This window comes from Pseudophryne corroboree, chromosome 7 (genome assembly GCF_028390025.1).
Source record: "Pseudophryne corroboree isolate aPseCor3 chromosome 7, aPseCor3.hap2, whole genome shotgun sequence".
NCBI lineage: Eukaryota > Metazoa > Chordata > Amphibia > Anura > Myobatrachidae > Pseudophryne > Pseudophryne corroboree.
Window position 1 is genome coordinate 27,043,900 of NC_086450.1, and position 25,003 is coordinate 27,068,902.

The 25,003-nt window shown below is 45.6% G+C and overlaps 1 protein-coding gene across 2 annotated transcripts in view; it reads left to right on the forward strand.

Annotated features, from left to right (window-relative positions):
- CEP70 (centrosomal protein 70) overlaps nt 1-24,026 on the forward strand; it is a 109,062-nt gene extending 85,036 nt beyond the window's left edge. Inside the window, exons 14-18 of one of the 2 annotated variants that reach the window (XM_063932811.1) lie at nt 8,957-9,106; nt 23,039-23,207; nt 23,309-23,420; nt 23,523-23,602; nt 23,901-24,026. In XM_063932811.1, coding sequence (XP_063788881.1) covers nt 8,957-9,106; nt 23,039-23,207; nt 23,309-23,420; nt 23,523-23,602; nt 23,901-23,971 — 582 coding nt within the window. In that variant the 3' untranslated portion in view covers nt 23,972-24,026. The remainder of the gene's footprint in view (nt 1-8,956; nt 9,107-23,038; nt 23,208-23,308; nt 23,421-23,522; nt 23,603-23,900) is intronic. The other variant, XM_063932812.1, reaches the window with a different exon arrangement.
- Nucleotides 24,027-25,003: the final 977 nt, after the last annotated feature.

The following is a 25,003-nucleotide window of genomic DNA, read 5'->3' on the forward strand; positions in this document are numbered from 1 at the left end:
TGTTCCTTACCTGGACGATCTCTTTATAAAGGCGAGATCCAGAGAGCTTCTATTGGTCAGTATCAACCGCACTATACAGCTTCTGTCACATCATGGGTGGATTCTCAATTTGCAGAAGTCACACCTCCTGATTGGCACCCTCCTGATTGGCTGTGTGCTCCTGTAGTGTCTGTCAGGCAGCACACGGCAGTGTTACAATGTAGCGCCTATGCGCTCCATTGTAACCAATGGTGGGAACTTTGTGGTCAGCGGTGAGGTTACTTTCGGTCAACCGCTGACCACAAAGTTCCCACCATTGGTTACAATGGAGCGCATAGGCGCTACATTGTATCACTGCCGTGTGCTGCCTGACAGACACTACAGGAGCACACAGCCAATCAGGAGGGTGCCACGACGTGGCGCTCCCTGATTGGCTGAAGGAACCCTCTTAGACAGGAGTCAGGGGGGGGTCCTGGCAGTCGGGGAAAGGGGTCCCATGTGAAAACATGGGGCCCCTTTCAGTGCGTGGTCGGGTGTCCGTTTTTTTATTTTGCAAAGTACGTGGATTACAAAAAGAACAGAAGAGGACCGATCTACACTGGATTATGTGAGTATAATTTTTTCCACAGGTACCCCATGGATTCTACATGGAGAAGAGGACCGGCCCTCGTGTGAACATGGGTAAGTATGTATGTTTGGAGGTGTGCATGTATGTAATAAACTTATACTTTCAAGGTGTGTGTCTCCTGTTTTTATTGGGGTATTTTTTTAGTAGTAGTACTACAGGTGCCAGCGGGCCCGGTTTTCCACCACATGCTGGTACTTGTGGTTCTCCAAGTACCAGCTTGCGGGGGAGGCTTGCTGGGACTTGTAGTACTGCTACTAAAAACAATATTCACATTTTTTCAACAAGGCTATCAGCCCCCCATCCGCCGCCCTTGGATGGGGGGGACAGCCTCGGGCTTCACCCCTGGCCCTTGGGTGGCTGGAGGGGGGGACCCCTTGATTGAAGGGGTCCCCACTCCTCCAGGGTACCCCGGCCAGGGGTGACTAGTTGGGGTTTTAATGGCACGGCCGCAGGGACCGATATCAAAGTATCCCCCGGCTGTGGCATTATCTCCCCAGCTAGTGGAGCCCGGTGCTGGTTTCAGAAATACGCGGGACCCCTACGCTGTTTGTCCCCCGTATTTTTGGAACCAGGACCAGGCGCAGAGCCCGGTGCTGGTTGATTAAATATGGGGGAACCCCTGTCATTTTTCCCCCCATATTTTTTCAACCAGGATCGGCTCAAAGAGCCCGAGGCTGGTTTTTTTTTTTTTCCAGATTTTAAACTAAACAGACCCTTTCCCATAGATAACCATGCACAGATCTCACTGATCCGTGCATGGTTATCCAAACTCGACTGGAAAAAGCAGGTCTATTTTTTTGCTGCTTTTTTTAACGATTCGAAAAAAAACAGACCTGCACTTGAGCACTCAGAAACTAACACCCAAATACGAATGAATAGTGAATGGCCGTATTCTATGAAATAACAGCCGCGTTTGACCGATGGTCTATTCATTCGTATTTCGGGACGTTGTCATTCAAACCATTACGAATAGACCAGACACTGCCGAGATTGGTGCTTAGTACATTCCCGGATTGGGACTTAGAAAAAAAAACACAAATCGACCAAACTCGGATTTTTAGTAAATACTGGCCCTGGAGCCTACTCAGCGGCTCCTGTTTTTAGGGATGATTCTGGATACAGTGGCTCAGAAGGTATTCCTCCCAGAGTCCAAGGCAAGGACACTCTAGAAGATGGTCCGTGCGGTTCTGAGGCCAAATCTGATATCTATCCATCTTTGCATCCGACTGTTGGGAAAGATGGTAGCCTAATAGGAGGCGATCCAGTACGGCAGGTTCCATGCCAGAACATTTCAATTGGATCTCCTGAGCAAGTGGTCGGATCACATCTTCCGATGCATTGGATCATACGTCTCTCACCTCAGGCCAGGATTTCCCTCCTGTGGTGGCTACAGTCCTCAAACCTGCTGGATGGTCGAAGTTTCAGGATTCAATCCTCCTAACGACGGATGCTAGTCTGCGAGGATTGGTAGCTGTCACCCAAGGGGCTCAGTTCCAGGGCAGAAGGTCAGCCCAAGAAGCCCTACTTCCGATTAACATTCTGGAACTTCGGGCGATCTACAATGCTTTGCTTCAGGGCTCTCTTCTGCTCAGAGATCGGGCGACCCAAGTTCAGTCGGACAACGCCACGGCGGTGGCTTACATAAATTGACAAGGAGGGACAAAAAGCAGATCCTGCATGCGAGAAGTGTCAAAGATAGTCCTTTGGGCAGAAAGAAACGAAAGAGCAATGTCCGCCATCTTCATTCCGGGGGTGGACAACTGGGAAGCGGACTTCCGGAGTCGTCACGATCTGCACCCGGGAGAGTTGGGTCTCCACCAACAGTTGTTTCAACAGATCATCGACCTGCTGGTATTGCTCAAGAACCAGGGAACCTTAGGCGATCCCCTGGCCTTACTGGCTGGTCTACCTGTTTCCTCCAATTCCTTTGCTCCCGAGGGTGCTAAAGCGAATCAGGAATCAGGGTGTCCAGGCAATTCTGATTGGCCTCGGAGGGCATGGTACGCGGATCTTCTGGACATGTATATCGCAGACCCTTGGCATCTGCCAATGAGAAAAGATCTTCTGCAACAAGGACCATTCATCTACCCGAACTTATGACGACTTCGTTTGACGGCTTGGAGGTTGAGGGGAACATCCTAGCTCACAAGGGCCTTTCCAAGAAAGTTATTACAACCATGGTTCAGGCCAGGAAGCCTGTGATATAAAAGCACTACCATAATATCTGGAGGAGATATGTCTCTTAGTGCGAAGAGAGCATGTATCCTTTTGCGGATTTTCACCTGGGGCGCTTCTTGCATTTCCTCCAGGCTGGAGTGGATATGGGCCTGCGTCTGGGCTCCCTTAAGGTTCGGATTTCGGCCCTCTATTTTTTTCCAGAAGTTGTTGGCAATGTTGCCAGTAGTTCAGACCTTCTTGTAAGGGTTACTTCACATACAAAAATTGAACTACCAAGGTAGAGATGGCGCTGACAGGTGTTTTAGATCCTCAAGCTGCTGAATAAGAAGGGCTAGTTAGACCCTTTAAAGGACAAATAAAAACGGAATAATTCAGCGCTGATAGCTAGATAGATATATATTTAAGAAATTTATTGTTTAAGAATATACGTCACTGATTCTTAATATAATTACATATATTTACTGTTGCAACAGAAATTAAAAAATAAAAAATATGGTACAAAAAAATAAATTATATATGTTTTAAAAGTTCCAAAGAATAGGGCTAGGATCAACACTGCTTAATTGTGAAATGCTGGGTAAAAGCAAGATGCCTTATCCTGGGGAAATGTATATACGGTGTTACCAGTTCATTAAGGTGAGTCCTCCAGTCGGTTAGCACTCCGTAGATATTGGGGGGTTCTCTCACTTGTTTTGGTAGTCCCGTGTTGGAATTAGGTTGGGAATAGAACCATGGCAGGTCCCGATGCAGATATCTTCCCTAAATTTATTCCATGGGGTTCACCGTTCCCAAGTTGGATGGTCGGCAGTTCTTGCAGTATGAGGGTCCCAGTCTGTGTCACCAACGCGTTTCACTGCTAGGGTGCAGCTTTTTCAAGGTGTGGATGCAGTGTGAATGAAGCCCTTATAAAGCAGTGTTGATCATGATGTGCCTCAGGTGTGCAATTCACAATCAGTTAATAAAGTTGTCAAATTGACACACTAATTTAATTACATCATTCTATATAATATCAGAAGACAGTCCTATTAAACACTAGTAAAAACGAGTTGTGTAAATACCTTAAAAAACACTATTTATTAAATTGATGCGGGTCACGTGATCGCTTGACCCGGAAATGGGAAGACATTATAACAGTAATACAGGCGTGCGTTTCAGACCTCTCCTTCGTTTTAATGAAAGGGAGGTTATGTTACTTGTCAGAGTAAGTCACATGACCGGATCCCGATCACGTGACCTTAGCATCTACATTATCGCTAAGCAACCATGTAAATCTTTATTCAGACCCCGAACATATTCTCGGGAGGGAAATCACATGACCTATATCGCAATCAAAATCTAATTATATCATTGTATATAGTGCCAGAAGACAGTCCTGTTAAGCACTAAAAAGCAAGTTATATAAACCTTAAAAAACACTGTTTATTAAATTGATACGGGTCACGTGATCGCTTGCCCGGAAATAGGAAGACATTATAGCAACAATACAGGCGTACGTTCCAGGCCTCTCTTTCGTTTTAATGGAAGGGAGGTTATATTGCTTATCAAAGTAGGTCACATGACCGGATTCCGATCTCGTGGTCTTAGTGTCTAAATTATCGCTAGGCAACAATGTTAATCTTTAATCAGACCCCGAACACATCCTCAGGATGGGGGATCACATGACCTATATCGCAGTCAGAGTAGGTCACGTGACCGGGTTCCGATCACGTGACCAAGTTATTTACATCATCGCTAGGAAACAAAGCTTTATTGAAACCTTAAACATACTTTTTCAGATGGAGGGACTGTTCTATAGCAGTCAGATCACATGACCTCCATCCCAGTCAATTGATTGGCCTACGTCCTGTTACTTAGCAACACTAGGAATCCGTAATATTATTAAACTTTGAGATAGTGATTGGTGGTTTAACCCTATCAGGAAAGAAAGTGTTGTCCCATATCATCCCACCGCGTCACTATTGGGACATAAGCTTATATATTCCTCCCCTACGGACTAAAATCACGTTCCTGGTATCGGATATAATAAATGCAAAAAATATGAAAAATATAAAAAAGTGAGACCTAAACATATTAATCCTGTAGTCATATCATTTTTCTTCTTTCAATAATATAATAAATGGTTCTTAGGTTTTTATTATACGCACAGTGTATATTTTAACACTAAAGGATGTTTAACAGGGCATTCTAAAAAAAGGATGTTAATTATACAGGATATTTTCAATGTAATATATTGGTCTCAAGTAAATGATTTATCTCAGTTCATAAGTCTTTAGAAATAAACATTTTGGTCTAAAGTCGTTATCAAAGTACACAGATCCATTATTTATAAATAACAATAAATCTTATTCTAGTAACTAATCAGGTTGTGCTATATACAAAGGGTTTTTATCCGCTTGAGATCATCTGATATGATTCTAACGCTTTATTATGTGGGCCACTCGGAACAGGGTCTAACAATACATTACAGGTTTTATATTGGTCAATTTCAGGACACATCAGCTCTCTAATTTCTGAATGACAACTCTCTTTCAGAGAAGTACATTCAGCTCTAGCGCCTCATTGAGGCCACTAGGATATAGTGAATCGAGCTGAAATGTCCAGAATATTTCTTGTTTACACAGACGTGTATATCTATCACCTCCTCTCTCTGTTTTCTTAATATGTTCTAAGCCTGTAATAGATAAGGATGATGGATCTTTGTTATGGAATTTAAGAAAATGTCTCGGGACACTATGATTAGTCATTCCATTAGTAATGTTCCTACGGTGTTCCATAAATCTAATTTTTAGGCTTCTAGTTGTCCTACCTACATAGTTCAGTTTACAGCTACACTGCAGGCGATAAATGACCCAAGTGGTATTACAATTAATAAAACTCGATATTTTAAGAATTCTCTGATCTACAGGAGAGACAACTTCTTTGGTTTTATTACACATATACAGACAGGTTGTGCATCGATTAGCCCCACATTTATAGGAACCATTAATCAATGGGGATAGCCGTGGAATATCTTTAGTGATCTTTGAATGTACGTTTTTCAATTGGCTGGGGGCTAGAATTGTTTTCAATGACTTGTTTTTCTTGAATATGAACTCTGGGTTATGGGGAAGTATTTTAGACAGGAGGGGGTCACTTTTCAGCATAGGGTAATTGCGTTTAATGATTGATTTGATATTTTTTGATTCGTTATTAAACTTTGAAATGAAGGCCAGCTCTCTATTTTTATCCTGATGTACAGTTTTAGGTTTATGAATCAATAATGACTGTCTGTCCATTGCCACTGTCTCTTTTAGGGCGGCTTCCAAGATGTACTGAGGATATTCTCTATCTCTGAATTTCTGTAACAATTGATCCGCTTGCGACAGAAAGGATTCTATAGTAGAACAGTTTCTGCGAAGTCGCATTAGTTGGCCCCTTGGGATGTTATTTTTCCAGGGGTCATAGTGTGCGCTTTTATAGTGCAGATAACCATTGTTCCCTACTTCTTTCACAAAGTTCGTGGTCAAGATATGATTATCCTCAATATTTAAGGCTATGTCCAGGAAGGAAATATTGGTTTTACTGAAATTAGAGGTGAACTGTAAATTATAAGTGTTGTTATTAAGAAAGGAAACAAATTGTGAAAAAGATTCCAAATCCCCATCCCAAATAATAAAAAGGTCATCTATGTATCGGCCATAGAAGACCAGCCTGTCCCCGAGCCCGCTTTGCCACACGTATTGGTCCTCTAGTTGGCCCACGTAGAGGTTAGCGTAGCTCGGGGCAAACCTGGTCCCCATGGCCGTACCCATAGTTTGAAGAAAAAAAGTGTCTGAAAAAAGAAAATAATTCCCCCCAATATCTACGGAGTGCTAACCGACTGGAGGACTCACCTTAATGAACTGGTAACACCGTATATACATTTCCCCAGGATAAGGCATCTTGCTTTTACCCAGCATTTCACAATTAAGCAGTGTTGATCCTAGCCCTATTCTTTGGAACTTTTAAAACATATATAATTTATTTTTTGGTACCATATTTTTTATTTTTTAATTTCTGTTGCAACAGTAAATATATGTAATTATATTAAGAATCAGTGACGTATATTCTTAAACAATAAATTTCTTAAATATATATCTATCTAGCTATCAGCGCTGAATTATTCCGTTTTTATTTGTTACTTCACATACAGCCTCCCTTTGTGCCACCAACGGCACCCTGGGATTTGGATGTGGTATTGAAGTTTCTACAGTCCTCCTGGTATGACGGTGGAAGACAAGCACCTTACGTGGAAGACTGTAATGTTGTCTCAGAATTGGGGGCCTTATCGTGTAAAAGTCCATACTTGGTCTTTTATGGAGACAGAGCAGAGCTCAGGACTAGGCAGCAGTTTCTTCCGAAAGTTGTCTCTGCATTCCATTTGAACGAACCTATTGTGGTTCCGTCTAATTCTGGCGCTTCTACTCCTCCGGAGACATTGGATGCTGTGTGAGCTTTAACGATCTATGTCAAGAGGACAGCTCGAATCAGAAAGACGGATTCCTTGTTTGTGCTCTAAGATGCGCAGAAAAAGGGGTGCCCTGCTTCAAAGCAGTCCATTGCTCTTTGGATTAGGCTTACTATCCAACAGGACTATGTGTCAGCAGCCTTACCTCTTCCTCAGTCTCTGAAGGCCCACTTTACAAGATCGGTGGGGTCTTCCTGTGCGGCTGCCTGTGGAGTCTCGGCCTTGCAATTATGTCGAGCTGTTACCTGGTCGGGGACGAACACCTTTTGTGAAGTTCTACAAGTTTGATACCCTGGCCAAAAAGGATACCCAGTTTGGGCAGGCAGTGCAACAGTAGTCTCCGCACATTCCCGCCCGTTCTTGAAGCTTTGGGACTTCCTCATCGTACTAATGTGTCCCCAATATCCCTTATGAATGCTAGCGAAAATAGGATTTTAGTACCTACGGGTAAATCTTTTTCTCGTAGTCCATAAGGGATATTGGGCGCCCGTCTCAGTGCGTGGCCTTGTCTGGTGTGTGAATCTCACCACTCGTCGTTGTTGTTGTTGTTGTTGTTATATTCCTTCTCTCAAGTAGGTCCAATCTCCTTTGGGCACAGTTTTACCTAGACTGGCTGTAGGAGGGGGCATAGAGGGGAGCCAGCACACCCAGTAGAAGAAATAAAAAGTGCATCGGCTCCTCCATCTATACCCCATCGTACTAAGTGATCCCCAGTATCCCTTTTGGACTACTTTTGGACTAAAATCCTATTTTGGCATTTGTTTGTGCCAGTTTTTGGCTGGAATTCTGCAGCTTGAGTTCCTTACACAGTAGGCATGCCAGCACATCTCTGTTTATTCATGGGCACATTTTCATTTGCTGAGTGAGATTAGGTTTTTTAATAAGCGAAGACGGCACATATTTAGGGACTTGAGGTCTAATCTACATGTTTTACCATTGTTTTGTTGTACTTTGGTAATGAAGCATATATCTTAAGTTATACAGTCCCGGTGTCCCCTCACTCTCAGGACACATGTAATACAGACAGTCCCTGTGTCCCCTCACTCTCAGGACACATGTAATACAGACAGTCCCGGTGTCCTCTCACACTCAGGACACATGTGATACAGACATTCCCGGTGTCCCCTCACCCTCAGGACACATGTAATACATACAGCCCCGGTGTCCCCTCACTCTTTGGACACGTGTAATACAGACAGTCCCGGTGTCTCCTCACTCTCAGGACACGTGTAATACATACAGTCCCGGTGTCTCCTCACTCTCAGGACACGTGTAATATATACAGTCCCGGTGTCTCCTCACTCTCAGGACACGTGTAATACAGACAGTCCCAGTGTCCCCTCACTCTCAGGACATGCGTAATATGGGTGTCCCATCATTGTCATGAATAATGTATCCCATATATTGGGGTAACATGAACTCATAAAAATCTGATTTTATGAGAATAATAATAAAATGATTCCATGAAATGAAGGCCGCAGCACTGATTTGGAAGGTGGTTGGGCGGTTATGAGACATTTTGTCGTCTTTTTTCCGCACTGGTTAGCAGCGGAACTCTCCTAGAGCAGAGAATAGTCTGCTGAGTGGAACAGAGGCGTTTTGCTTCATCAGTGACCTCCGATGTTCTAGTAGAGGGTTGGAAAATAACACAACAGTAACTGACCCAGGCCCTTTCTCTCTGGAAGGCCCTACACCGAGCATTGCGGACGCTGAGTCAGAAGCTCCTACCGGACCAGCAGTTGAACAGAACACAAGAGCCGTCCGATAGTGTCCGAGTGGAGGAACTTCTGCTCCTTGTGGACACAATGGTGGAAGACGTGGATAGTAGGAAACAGGTACCGACCCCTGTCCTGACTGTCGCACAACTGCAGATCTTTACACCCATCACCAAAGCTTCATTTGTATAGAGGCACCATTGTGTGAACCCAGTCTATGCATTCATTCAGAGCCTTAATGAGGCCTGAGGCACTTATTAATGTTCAGCCCAAAAATGTCTTTCTCCACCTTGTTAGTAACTATTCTTCTTTGTAACATTTATTTAATCCATATTATGAAACATCCACACTTTTATCCATTTGTTACAATGTTCTTATATAGTATATGATCTTTCCTGTATCCGGCTGGTTGTTACTGTGTTCCTGTATAGTATACGGCACATGCTGATCTTTCCTGTATCCGGCTGGTTGTTACAGTGTTCCTGTATAGTATATTGCACATGCTGATCTTTTCCGTATCCGGCTGGTTGTTAGTGTTCCTGTATAGTATACGGCACATGCTGATCTTTCCCGTATCCGGCTGGTTGTTAGTGTTCCTGTATAGTATACGGCACATGCTGATCTTTCCTGTATCCGGCTGGTTGTTACTGTGTTCCTGTATAGTATACGGCACATGCTGATCTTTCCTGTATCCGGCTGGTTGTTACAGTGTTCCTGTATAGTATACGGCACATGCTGATCTTTCCTGTATCCGGCTGGTTGTTACAGTGTTCCTGTATAGTATACGGCACATGCTGATCTTTCCTGTATCCGGCTGGTTGTTACTGTGTTCCTGTATAGTATACGGCACATGCTGATCTTTCCTGTATCCGGCTGGTTGTTAGTGTTCCTGTATAGTATACGGCACATGCTGATCTTTCCTGTATCCGGCTGGTTGTTATAGTGTTCCTGTATAGTATACGGCACATGCTGATCTTTCCTGTATCCGGCTGGTTGTTACAGTGTTCCTGTATAGTATATGGCACATGCTGATCTTTCCTGTATCCGGCTGGTTGTTATAGTGTTCCTGTATAGTATACGGCACATGCTGATCTTTCCTGTATCCGGCTGGTTGTTAAAGTGTTCCTGTATAGTATACGGCACATGCTGATCTTTCCTGTATCTGGCTGGTTGTTACTGTGTTCCTGTATAGTATACGGCACATGCTGATCTTTCCTGTATCCGGCTGGTTGTTATAATGTTCCTGTATAGTATACGGCACATGCTGATCTTTCCTGTATCCGGCTGGTTGTTAGTGTTTTTGTATAGTATACGGCACATGCTGATCTTTCCTGCATCCGGCTGGTTGTTACAGTGTTCCTGTATAGTATATTGCACATGCTGATCTTTCCTGTATCCGGATGGTTGTTACTGTGTTCCTGTATAGTATACGGCACATGCTGATCTTTCTTTTTCATCCACTAGGGGTCACTGGAGTACTCTTGGGATATGGACGGCTTCGCAGAAACAAAGGCACTGAATATTTAAATTTAGAACTCTCCACCCCTCCATATCCCAGAGTACCTCAGTGTACGACCTCAGTGTTTTTTCCGTGCTCAAAGCATTAACATCGGCTTGTGGGAGTTCCCACACTTTGTGGAAGATTTTTATTAATTTTTCATTTTTACTTTTTCATTTTTAATTTTTACACTTCCCTTCCCAGTTTCTATAAAAACATGGGTCCGGGATGGTGCCGCTGCAAGGCAGCGCATGGCGTGTCGGTCCTCACAAAGAGCACCCTCACAGCCACAGGCAGCCCACTGTCTCCTGCAAGCTGGAGACATGACTGGAGATGACTGAAGAGCTGGACGGAGCTTACACATAGAAGCCCCGTCGCAGCCATGACTGGAGATGACTGAAGAGCTGGACGGAGCTTACAAATAGAAGCCCGTCGCAGCCATCATCTGAACAGCTGGACGGAGCTTACACATAGAAGCCCCGTCGCAGCCATGATCTGAGAAGCTGGACAGAGCTTTAAGACAGAAGCCCGTCGCAGCATGAAGGAAGTGTCGCAGACCTTTCTACAAAAGGTATGCTGGGGAAACGGGACGGTCAGCGCAGGCTGCCGTCCCGCTGTGTGGGGTCCGTGGGTAAAGCGACCGCTGTAACGCCAGTGCCCTGTCTGCCGCTCAGACGCTCCACGCTCCGTCCCCCAACAGGCGCTTCTTCCTCCCGCACGCCGCCCGCCACGGCCGCCAGCGGTGCTCACACAGGGAGACCCGCCGCACAGAACTTCAATCCGTGTGTTCAGTCAGACGGACAAACAGGCACCGCGCAGCTTGCCTAGCGACGCCGCGCTCCGGCCAGCCGATCACTGCTGCTCTGGGTCCTTCGCCTCCCTGCAATAAGCTTCCCGGCTCCCCGCTGAGACACAGCGCTACAGGGAGTACAGGGAAGGGGGAGGGAGTGGGGGATCTGGCAGATTTCTGCGTGGCTGCAGCTGCCAAATGATACAAGTAATAGGCTGTTGAGTCTATATATATCTATATTATCTATATAAGTTATTAATAATAACAGATTATCTATAGAAGATATTAATACATAATAACTGCAGCCAGAGCTTATGTTAAATATGACCTGTCTGTGATTGTATTGTAACCTGCATGTCAGTGTATACTAGACTGTGTTTTTATCAGTGTATACTAGACTGTGTTTTTATCAGTGTATACTAGACTGTGTTTTTATCAGTGTATACTAGACTGTGTTTTTATCAGTGTATACTAGACTGTGATTCTCCGTGGCAGCAGGTATTGTAACTTCTCCTATGAGTTTCAATGTAAGCATGGTATGGGGGCCATTTTTAATCATGTTTCCTGTTTCTTCCAGGGATAATTCCAGAACATTCCTACACTACATCTCTACGCCACCGGAGGCGCAGGGGTGTTAGTGGGAAATTTGGTTCAGGTTTCACATAGGCCCATGTAAACTGTATTTAGCCATAGATATATATATATATATATATATATATATATATATATAACGCACCTTAAGTAAACATTTTACTAATTAGTGCAAGTGTCTGTTACTTTGGCTATTGGGGTGTCTGTCTGTGGGGTAAGCCTCCAACACAGACTACATATAAGGTTTACTACAATGTCTGTACATAAATCTACCACAAATTCTGTTGGTTTGTACGGTTCCACTCCGTAAGCCGTGTCAGTCCTAGATCCTATGTTAAACATAACTCCGCTCGATGGAGCGGTAATATCGGAGTTCACTCCGCCAGCTCTAACAAAGGAGTCTCAGTATTTCCAAAGGTCCAATTTTCCCTTTGGGTACCAAGGTGTTAATTTAACTGGTCTTATAATTTAATCTGACAATTTTATGTCAATTCTCACAACGATACTACAAGTGAGAAGGGTACATTAGACCAGCAGTCAGATAGTGGGTGTTTTGACAACCATACATTGCTAATAACCAGTAAGTCAGTGTCTCAATTGTTACAGAGACTAAGTAGACTTTAACATCTAGTCTGTCGATTTTCATAAACAACAGATCTTCAATGAGTTATTATTTAGAATATCTGACTAACATTTAACCCTATTTACCCGTTTTCCACATCTAAATGGGACAATCCGTCATTGGTGAATTCGTCTGTGACAAACAAATTTGGATTACTAGACGCTCTATGTATGGAAACAATGACGATCACTGTTAATAAAAAGCTGCAGAGTATCTCGGTAAAGCTTCTGCTGAGACCTGTTACTTTGATTCTCGCTTTTCATCGTCGCTAGTTTCACCAAAACAAGGCCAGAAGTTGTTTGGTTCTAAATTTAATATTCAGGCCTCCGGTATCAAAACGAAAATACTTTGGCCCGACGTTTAATCCCTTTAGACTTCACTCTTTTCAAGGCTGTGGTACAGAAACAGTCACGACTGGTAACGCCAAGGTGCTAAAGTCAACAAGCCAGTGGCTTAACGGCCTCTCAGCCCATCTCGAATTTCCAATTGTGGAAGCGCGCCTTTACACGTGACATTTGCCGGGTTTCCAAACATCTACTCATGGATGTATCCGCTATTTACAGTTTAAAATACTGCCTCTGTCGGACGAAACTAGGTGTTTTGGCAGGTGGCCATTCAGTCTCTGCTGGTTGCAGCTGTTTTATTTCCAGACCTGGTACACCAACAGAGTCAGGGTTATTTATTCCCCTCTGTTTGGAGTAACGAAGCCGAAGGGCTCCGTCGCAATCTCAATCAGCAAGTCACTTACTACCAGTTAGTACTTGCATATTTGGAGCCACAAAATTGCATGATTGCGCTTGATCTTCACAATGCGTGTTGCAATACGCCACACCCATTAACCATTTTTAGGTTCTACCGTTTGGCCTCTTATCAACGCCTCGGGTATTCACCAAAGTGATGTGGGTGATGATGGCTCATCTCAGAGCTCTGGCGGTGACAATCGTTCCATACTTACACGATCTGATCATAAGAACTCTGTCTCAACAGAGGTTCCTCTTACTTGAGCTACTAACGTACACCACGGTGGCAGGTCAAGTTCAAAAAACAATCGCATCTAATTCCGTCTGAATGACTTCAATTCCTAGGTAAGATTATAAATACGGTAAATCAAAGAAATTTACCTACTACACCAGGAAGAACAAATATACCATCTAGTACAATTAGTGCAAAAGCCACGCACACTAGCGGTATATTGGTGTATTCGCCTATTAGGAACAATGATGTGTTTTCAAAGCGCTTTAGTTCCCCGGGTTTCACTTGCGTTTCCCACAGGGGGCCGAGGGTGTATATACTCTGGACAAGAGTCTCACAGGTTGAGGAGTTGTAGTTAAAAAGGTCAGCGACAGGGGTTCTAAAACGGATCAAGACAGATTGCTGTCTATAAATGTCCTGGAACTCCGTGCAATTTACAATGCACTACATGCTTCGCTTTCAGTCTGTCCAAGTACAGTCAGACAACGCAACGGGAGTTGCATACACAACAACCAGGGAGGACCGAGAAACCACATGGTAATGCGAAAGGTAGCTCGAATCCTCAATTGCCCAGAACACCATTAGGTGATGTTGTCGACGGGGTTCATTCCGGGAGTGGACATCTGTTAGACAGATGATTTCACCCGTCGGAATTTTCTTCCAGGAAACTGGGCATTAAATCCAGAGGTGGTTCACATGTGGATCCACAGGGGTGGTTACCCTCAGGTGTACATGATGGCATCTCGCCACAATTACAAACGCTCAGTATGTGTACAGAACGACAGATCACAAGGGCAGTGGCGGGGGAGGCTCTCACATTCGCGTGGTCATACAGCCTCGTGTATCTGGCTCCACCATTTTCTGCTGCTCTCTCCGTTGCTAAAACGGATCATAAGACAGTTACGTCACAGTCATAATAGTGATATCTCATGGGGTTCGGAGAGCTTGCTTCTCGAATCTCCAAGGAATACTCGCACACGATCTTTGCCGCTCATAATACGTCCAACCTGTTACAACAGGGACCGTTCTTTTACCCCTATTTACCTATGTACCGCGGCTGCGGTTGACGGGGTGGTGGTTCAGACCGCCTTCTTAAGAAAAGACATAGGGCATTACAATATTGGTTATACCAACCATGTTACGAGGGCATTACAGTATTGGTTATACCAACCATGTTACGAGCTAGGAAGCCGCTTACGGCAGCTCATTATTGCAAAATTTGGTGTGCCTATATAGGTGGGTGTGAAGCTCGGAAGTTTCCGACATCATCTTTCAAGTTACCCGTTTTCTGTTAATTTACAGACGGGGTGGGATGGAGAACTGCGTTTATCTTCACTAAGGGTGAAGGTATCTGTGTAGTCAATTTATTTTCAAAGACATTTGACTCTATTGCGTCGGTACACACCTTTTCTACAAGGTGTCATCAAGGTGCAGCCTCCATTTATCCCACCTACAGCGCCATGCGACTTGAAGCTGGGTTCAGATTTCTTACAGTTTTCATATTTTGAACCCTTACAACAAATGGGGATTAAGTTTCTCACTTGGAAAACGTTTTTCTTCTAGCCTTCGCTTCGGCAAGGGCTTTGTTTTCACATTTGGGTGCCTTGTAGTCCAAGCCACCGACCGGATTTGGGTTTTCTCATGACAAAGCAGAACTTCGGACGAATTCCGATTTCTTATTTTCACATCAATAAACCAATAGTGGTTCCTGTGTTAAAGCACATTTTAGAATTCTGTATGTGCTACACGCATTACGCGTCTATATGTCCCGAACGTCTACACAGGTCGTACAGTTCGTAATACGGATACGTTGTTTGTTCTCTAGGATGCTGCCAACTGGGGTTAGCCAGTTTCTCAGCAGACATTATCCAGTTGGATAAAAATGACTACAAGTCAGGCTTACTTTAAGGCTAAGTTACAGTCGCCTACGTCAGTAATAGCTCATTCCACAGGTTCTGTGGGAATGTCATGACCAGTTGGTCGTAGAGCATTTACAACGCGGCTACATAGTCTTCAGTGCACACGTTTGTGCGCGTTTACACGTTATGAAACGGTTGCGGCATCAGCATCTAGCTTTGGCCGCCTACTGTTACAGGTGTCAAACAGCTCTCCCGCCCACGAGGGAAGCTTTGGTACGTCCCAAGAGTACTCCAGTGACCCCTAGTGGATGAAAAAGAAAATAGGATTTTGGTACTTACCAGGTAAATCCTTTTCTTTGAATCCATAGGGGGCACTGGACGCCCACCCAGAGCAGTTTTACCTGGGTTGTATTAAGTTCAGAGGAGCTTATGGTAACACATTTTCACCGATTGGTTCAAATTATAAGGGTCTATCGGTTATGGTGTCAACTGTTTAGTTGACAGTAACGTTATGGGTCAACTTTGTTGTTGTCCGTTATGTGATAGGAATTCTCCATTGTCAACCTCTCTATAGTTCTTGTTCGCTCAGTAAAAAACACTGAGGTGGTACACTGAGGTACTCTGGGATATGGAGGGGTGGAGAGTTCTAAATTTAAATATTCAGTGCCTTTGTTTCTGCGAAGCCGTCCATATCCCAAGAGTACTCCAGTGCCCCCTATGGATTCAAAGAAAAGGATTTACCTGGTAAGTACCAAAATCCTATTTTCCTGTATCCGGCTGGTTGTTACAGTGTTCCTGTATAGTATACGGCACATGCTGATCTTTCCTGTATCCGGCTGGTTGTTAGTGTTCCTGTATAGTATACTGCACATGCTGATCTTTCCTGTATCTGGCTGGTTGTTATAGTGTTCCTGTATAGTATACGGCACATGCTGATCTTTCCTGTATCCGGCTGGTTGTTAGTGTTCCTGTATAGTATACGGCACATGCTGATCTTTCCTGTGTCCGGCTGGTTGTTACAGTGTTCCTGTATAGTATACGGCACATGCTGATCTTTCCTGTATCCGGCTGGTTGTTAGTGTTCCTGTATAGTATACGGCACATGCTGATCTTTCCTGTATCCGGCTGGTTGTTAGTGTTCCTGTATAGTATACTGCACATGCTGATCTTTCCTGTATCCGGCTGGTTGTTACTGTGTTCCTGTATAGTATACTGCACATGCTGATCTTTCCTGTATCTGGCTGGTTGTTACAGTGTTCCTGTATAGTATACGGCACATGCTGATCTTTCCTGTGTCCGGCTGGTTGTTACAGTGTTCCTGTATAGTATACGGCACATGCTGATCTTTCCTGTATCCGGCTGGTTGTTAGTGTTCCTGTATAGTATACGGCACATGCTGATCTTTCCTGTATCCGGCTGGTTGTTAGTGTTCCTGTATAGTATACGGCACATGCTGATCTTTCCTGTATCCGGCTGGTTGTTACAGTGTTCCTGTATAGTATACGGCACATGCTGATCTTTCCTGTATCCGGCTGGTTGTTACAGTGTTCCTGTATAGTATACGGCACATGCTGATCTTTCCTGTATCTGGCTGGTTGTTTCCTTCCGCACACGATTAGCGCGTTGAGTGATCAGTATACAAACTGATCCTTAGGCTGAGTGGAACATTTATTTTCTTTTTCATCCACTAGGGGTCACTGGAGTACTCTTGGGATATGGACGATGCGTAGCAGGGAAGGCACATTTAAATATTTAAATGAGCAACCCTCCTCTTCCCTCCTCCATACTCCCAGGATCCTCAGTGTTTTTATGTGCCTCAAGGAAGCACATCATGGGCTGAAAGCTCACGTTTGATTTTACTTTTTACAACTTTCATTTTTGATTGATTTTACAGACAATACCTTCCCCACTTACTAAGAAGTGTGGGTCCGGAATTGTACTGCCTCCAGCCGCTGCTAACACGTGGGCGCTTGCAAGAGAAGCACGGCCGTGTCAGCCAGGCAGCATGCGGTCCCTTCCCCACTTACAGAGAAGTGAGGGTCCGGGATTGAGCGGCCATCTCCTCCACATGTGCACGCTGGGTGGAGGAGATTTCAGAGGAGTCATATTTTTTTCTAACAGGCGCTTTCAGCGCTGCTGCCACAAGACGAAGTAGAGGCTACATGCGGTTAGCTTCCACAGCTTCCGCAAGGTTAGTGCACTCCCCCAGTACTGCACGCTCCCAGACACACAGCAGGTGCTGGGAGCGTGGTCTACCGCCGCTGGCCGCCTGCTCCATGCTCCCCGCTGGCCGCCGCTACGGACACCGCTACTTAAACCCTGCTAGCCGCCCGATGCCTGCCTCACTGCCCGCCCGGCGCTCAGGCCGCACATCGTTCTCAGCGGGAGCACTCTGATCACAGTGCGCTCCCGCTGCCCGCTAGTCAGCCCAGCCGCGGACAGACAGGCTGCCGCCGCTGGGCTTCTGCATTTGTCCCCCGCTGCTTTACGGCTCCCCTCCGCTAGCTGTGTCAGTGGGATAGGGGAGAGCACTACGGCTGCACAGGGGGAGATCGCGGGACACGGGGGGGGGGGGGGGGGGGGAATGATTATATCCGCAGATCCCGATTGCAGGCATATGTTATAAATAATATGCATATGTTGTTATATCTAATATATGCATGGTAATGTATTACACATATTGTAGTATGTCATATATACGTAGGGAGTATATTACATATGTATATATAGGCGGTAATATGTAATGTATGCCTGATCTGTTGTGACTAACATTACTGTAAATTGGAAATTGATTTCTATTGTTTATATGCTTAACATATGGTGAAAGCACATGGCACTACGCACATGGCTAGACACCATTTTAACTCAATTTCCTGTTTCTTTGTCCAGGGAATTTTTCTGCGGTCCTACAACACTTCCCCACTAGAGGAGCAGGGGTGGTGTTAGGAATTTTCTGTCACAAGAAAGTGTGCAGCAATACTTTTCTAGTTTATGTACACGTTACTTATCTAAGGGAATCCATGTGCACAGTGGGAATACCAGTACGCATCCGTACATATATCCTAATCCTATTTGGCCGGCTACATCTAACTGTTTATAGCGAAGTCACATGCTCATCTGGAGGGTCATGTATTCTCTGTGAAAGCGCTACGGAGTATGTGTGCGCTATATAAATAACTGATAATAAATAATAAATAAACAGTACCCATCAGAGGGCGCATGCTAACATCGGCTGTGTGGTACAAAGACATTCCATGCCAGACGCAAGGTTCGGAGTTTTTAATGCCACTAAGGAACCTATTTCAAATGCAAGCGTTCCTATAGGATAGAACGCAGCGAGCGCCTGTGCAGGTGTGTGTGTGTGTGTTCATAGTCCTAATTCAAAGTCTATGACAGCATTTCTTGGTGTCGAAACTGTCCAGGTCCCACCTGCACCTACACTTAATGACTAGTCAGAATGGACATTCCACCTATGCTAAAAGCAATGTCTATGCTGTAGTTGGGGTTTGGGTTACCGACATTATAGTCGCAGACGTAGTTAATAGCCAGTTCTGGCCTCAGAACAGTTTCGACGGCTTGTTACTCACATTAGTATATCGCCTGAGAATTTCCGCATGTCTGCTATAGCTGTCAGCCATGTTAGTTCTCGTAGTCCACCATCACTCTTTGTGGTTGACAGACGCTTTGCGTCGCCTTACACGGAAATGTGTTATTTACTCCTAAATTAGGAAGTTTCAGTTCTCACGCTCCGGCGTGAGAGTCTATTTACAGCCTTTGCCACACCAGTTCTTACAAAACTGCACCACGGTTCAAATCTTTTAAACCTCAGTCTTTTTCAGTTGTCCTACAACACACGACCCAACTACACGTGGTCGAGAAGGTGGTTTAACCGTAGTTCAGACACAACGGCTGCTGACAAGCCAATGGCATGGCAAGTTTTTTAATTGTCTTGTTTCTTCTTGTGCAAGCAATTCTTCTGATGTCTCATTCGACATTAATACTGAAATCCACAGATCTGCGGTTACATAATTAGTGTTCAGTCACACACAGAGTTCCATTGTCTACCACCTTTGCTGTGGTTTGTCAAGGCTAGATCCAAAACTAGCCAGCCTGTGTCAGAAGACAAAAAGGCAGTTCTGTAGACCGCAATTCAGTGTCTCCTAGATTCAAGGTTATTACAATATTTTTTTGTAGTACCGCAGCCGGCCGACTGTTATATACCAAAAGTGGCTCAATCAGTGGAATTCATGCGGTCAGTGATTGCAGGTTTACAACCACTGAAATCATATTCTCCCTAGAAGTCAAGAATGCGTTCTTACGCGTTCAAAATTTTGCCACTACATCTGGCATACTTAGACGTTGGCAGTCCATCATTCAAGCTCTCCTGTTTGGTTTCTCATCAGCGCCTCAGGTTGTCACAGGGGTGATGTCTGTGATAAGTTATTCTCAGATCCCGGCTGGTGATAATGGTTCTGTGCTTAGATAACCTTCTCATCACAGCTCTAGTTCAACAAATACTCCTTCAAAATACATTACTAACGTACCATGTACTAGTTCAACACGGTGGAATTGTCAACTTCAAGAGATCACTTCTGAATTCGTCTCAATGACTTCAATTCCTAGGAATTATTCTCAATACGGTAGATTAAAGAAATTACCTACCAGAACATAAAGTACAGAGTATTCGTCATCTGGTACAATTCGTGCTCAAGCCACGCACAGTCTCGGTACATTTGTGCATTCGCCTCTTAGGCACAATGGTGGCGGCTTTCGAAGCGCTTCAGTTCGGAAGACTTCACTCACGTCCTTTTCAACTGCATGTGCTCGCACAGTGGTCGGGCTCGCATCTGCAGATTCACCACAGGGTGAGGTTGTCGCCTCGGGCCAGAGTATCTCTACTCTGGTGGCTCAAAGTACACAATCTAACCGCAGGAAAACAATTCAGCGTCTGGAATTGGATAATTCTAATGACGGACTCTAGACTCAGAGGTTGGGGAGCTGTAGTTCAAAATTGTCAGCTCCATGGTCTCTGGGCGGATCACGAAAGATTGCTGTCTATAAATGTCCTGAGACAACGGGCAATTTACAATGCGCTACGGCAAGCAGTGCACATGCTTCGGTCTCAGACTGTCCGGGTGCAGTCAGACAACGCGACGGCGGTCGCGTACATCAACAAACCAGGAGGAACGAGAAGCCGCATGGCAATGCGGGAAGTAGCTTGAATCCTCATTTGGCCCGAGCATCACCAAGTGTTATTGTCGGCAGTGTTCATTCCGGGAGTGGTCAACTGGAAGGCGGATTATCTCAGCCGTCGGGATTTTAATGCAGAGGAAGGGGCATTAAATCCAGAAGTGTTTCACATGCTGGTCCACAGGTGGGGTTGCCCTCAAGTGGACCTGATGGCATCTCGCCACAATCACCAAACGCCCCAGTATGTGTCCAGAACGCAAGATCCGATCCAACGGCAGTGGCGGCGGATGCTCTCACAATCGCGTGTATCTATTTCCACCGTTTCCGCTCCTCCCTTTGTTGCTAAAACGGATCACAAGAAAGTCCGCCACAGTCATACTAGTAGCGCCTCATTGGTCTCCGAGAGCTTGGTTCTCAGATCTCCGCGGACTACTCGCAGACGATCCTTGTCCGCTCCTACTACGTCCGGACCTGTTACAACAGGGTCCGTTCCTTTACCCCGAGTTAGCGCGGCGGCGTTTGACGGGGTGGCTATTGAGACCGCACTCTTAAGAAGAGAGGGCATTCCACACAAAAAAAAATGAAAATAAATAAATAAATTTTGTTATACCAACCATGTACGAGCTAGGAAGCCAGTTACGGCAGCTCATTATTACAAAATTGGGCGTGCCTATGTAGGTTGGTGTGAAGCTCGAAAGTTTCCGACATCATCTTTCAAGTTATTCCGTCTTTTGTTATTTCTACAGACGGGGTTATATGGAGGACTGCGTTTATCTACACTAAAGGTGCAGGTATCTGCGTTGTCAATTTATTTTCAAAGACGATTGGCTCTATTGCCGTCGGTACACACCTTTTCTGCAAGGTGTCCTCAGAGTACAGCCTCCATTCATTCCACCTACAGCGCCATGGGGCTTGAAGCTGGTTTTAGATTTCTTAGTCTTCATATTTTGAACCCTTACAGCAAGTGGATAAAGTTTCTCACTTGGAAAACTATTTTTCTTCTAGCCCTAGCTTCGGCAAGTCGTGTTTCAACTTTGGGTGCCTTGTCATGCAAGCCACCGTATTTAATGTTTCATAATGACAGAGCGGATCTTTGGACGAATCCCGCTTTCTTGCCAAAGGTAGTGTCATCTTTTCACACAATTAACCAATAGTAGTTCAATCAACCAATAGTAGGTCCTGTGTTAACAGGAAATTCCGGAACTTTGGTTGTGGTACGCGCATTACGCGTTTATGTATCCCGAACGTCTACATTTCGTAAGAGGAATACGTTGATGCTGCCAAGATGGGTTGGCCAGCTTCTAAGCAGACTTTATCCAGATGAATTAAACTGACCATACATCAGGCTTACCTTCATGCTAGGTTACAGCCGCCTACATTAGTAACGGCTCATTCCACACGTTCTGTGGGAACTTCATGGGCAGCTGGTCGTGGGGCTTCTACGACGCAGTTTTGCCGTGCGGCTACATGGTCAGCAGTGCACACGTTTGTGCGCTTTTACAAGTTTGATACGTTTGCGGCATCAGCTTCTAGCTTTGGCCGCCTAGTGTTACAGGTGCCAAACAGCTCTCCCGCCCACGGGGGAAGCTTTGGTACGTCCCAAGAGTACTCCAGTGACCCCTAGTGGATGAAAAAGAAAATAGGATTTTGGTACTTACCAGGTAAATCCTTTTCTTTGAATCCATAGTGCTGAAACACACTACCCGGCTTTTGCCGGCCGGGAAAAAGCCGGACGTCTTTTTCCCGTGCCGGCATTGTAGTTAACAGTGTGAGGGCTAGGGTCCCTTCACACTGCACGGCCCCGGCCCGGCTGCCGGGTTGCAGCCGGGTCTCACCACTGGAAGGTCCGGCGGCCGGGCGGCCGCCGGGCCGTCTTTGGAGCCAGTAAACCATGTGTGTGAAGGGGAGCTTTCACACACAACGGTTTTTTCTGAAGCCGTGTCTGATGCTGCGCATGCGCACAGCATCACACACGGCTCAAAGCCGTCCTGTGTGACAGACTCTGCCGGTTTCTCCCGGATGGCAAAAAGCCGGACAAAGTTTGTCCGGCTTTTTGCCATCCGGGAAAAACCGGAGTGTGTGTTACAGCCCATAGGGGGCACTGGACGCCCACCCAGAGCAGTTTTACCTGGTTTGTGGTAAGTTCAGGGGATCTTATGGTAACACATTCTCACCGACTGGTTTAAACTTTCAAGTTCTATCGGTTATGGTGTCAACTGTTTAGTTGTCAGTAACGTTATGTGTCAACTTTATGGTTGTCCGTTATCTTATAATGTATGTAATTCTCCATTGTTCACTTCTCTGTCGCTCCTATTCGGCTCAGTAACAAAAAACACTGAAGATCCTGGGAGTATGGAGGAGGGAAGAGGAGGGTTGCTCATTTAAATATTTAAATGTGCCTTCCTTTGCTACGCACCGTCCATATCCCAAGAGTACTCCAGTGCCTCCAATGGATTCAAAGAAAAGGATTTACCTGGTAAGTACCAAAATCCTATTATTCCTTATTCTTGTGGTTTCTGTTTGTCTCCAGGATTCCACCAGTGTTTCACCCCACACGCTGCAGGCACTGGTCGCCCACTTCCAGAAACTGTTCGACGTTCCATCTGTGATCGGCGTCTATCCGCGCATGAACGAAGTGTACAGCAAGCTCGGCGAGATGAACAACGCCATGAAGAACCTGCGCAGCATCCTCGGCCTAGGTAATGACCCACTTCTCCGCCCCAAACTGAGTCTTGTCTATAATTTGTTCCGCCGGCTGACCCACCCTTTACTCACCCTGCACGTTGCCGTCTCTCTACAGATGACCTGGCCAGTGCGGCCACGTTGGTCAGTGCTGTTTGGGGACTGTGCAGAGAGGCAGAGGGGCAAAGCCAGAAGCTGCAGCAAATCCTCGGCACTCTGGACATAGACAGGTACAGCAACGGTGCTCTCATAGCGCTGAATGCACTGAAACAGGCGGCATCTGCATGATCGCTATGCCAAAATCCTGAATGCTTTACTTTTCCCTCTTGCAGTATAATCAACAAGATCGAGGAACACGAGGAGTTCTTCCCAGCATTTGATGGGTTAATCAAGGAGCTGCTCGATGTCCTAGGTAGGAAATGTATTGTGTGGCATTGGGGGTGTAACAGCTGCTCTTGGTCCAATGACCATTCTGCTTATAGAGAGTAAGAAATCGGACAGAGCGCACAGACTAGTTTTATTACACGTTATAACTTCATAACGTCGGTACTCCCTGCACTGGAGGTACCACTGACTCTGAGTGGATCGCTAAGAGAAAATGACCGCCTCCACCTCTAAGCCTCCAGAGTTTTCCTAGAACGCTACGCATAAAACCTATTAGACTTCTGGTTTTGTATTTCCTACATTCATTTATTCATTTACTTTTGCAGAAATCGATTATCTAGACGCCATCCTCCCAGAGGTGAAAAGATTAAAAATGCTGGACTCGCATGGACATTAAACATTTATTTATCGCTTCATTTAATTTTATTTTTGTAATAAATTTGTATAAAATACTGTTGTGAAATCCCTTCATTGTGTATAAAGTGGCTCCTGCTCCACCCCCTTCCTGTACTGATCATACCGTATGTTAGGCGGCTCCTGCTCCACCCCCTTCCTGTACTGATCATACCGTATGTAAGGCGGCTTCTGCTCCACCCCCTTCCTGTACTGATCATACCGTATGTTAGGCGGCTCCTGCTCCACCCCCTTCCTGTACTGATCATACCGTATGTAAGGCGGCTCCTGCTCCACCCCCTTCCTGTACTGATCATACCGTATGTAAGGCGGCTCCTGCTCCACCCCCTTCCTGTACTGATCATACCGTATGTTAGGCGGCTCCTGCTCCACCCCCTTCCTGTACTGATCATACCGTATGTAAGGCGGCTCCTGCTCCACCCCCTTCCTGTACTGATCATACCGTATGTTAGGCGGCTCCTGCTCCACCCCCTTCTTGTACTGATCATACCGTATGTTAGGCGGCTCCTGCTCCACCCCCTTCCTGTACTGATCATACCGTATGTTAGGCGGCTTCTGCTCCACCCCCTTCCTGTACTGATCATACCGTATGTTAGGCGGCTCCTGCTCCACCCTCTTCCTGTACTGATCATACCGTATGTAAGGCGGCTCCTGCTCCACCCCCTTCCTGTACTGATCATACCGTATGTAAAACGGCTCCTGCTCCACCCACTTCCTGTACTGATCATACCGTATGTAAAACGGCTCCTGCTCCACCCCCTTCCTGTACTGATCATACCGTATGTTAGGCGGCTCCTGCTCCACCCCCTTCCTGTACTGATCATACCGTATGTAAAACGGCTCCTGCTCCACCCACTTCCTGTACTGATCATACCGTATGTTAGGCGGCTCCTGCTCCACCCTCTTCCTGTACTGATCATACCGTATGTAAGGCGGCTCCTGCTCCACCCCCTTCCTGTACTGATCATACCGTATGTAAGGCGGCTCCTGCTCCACCCTCTTCCTGTACAGATCA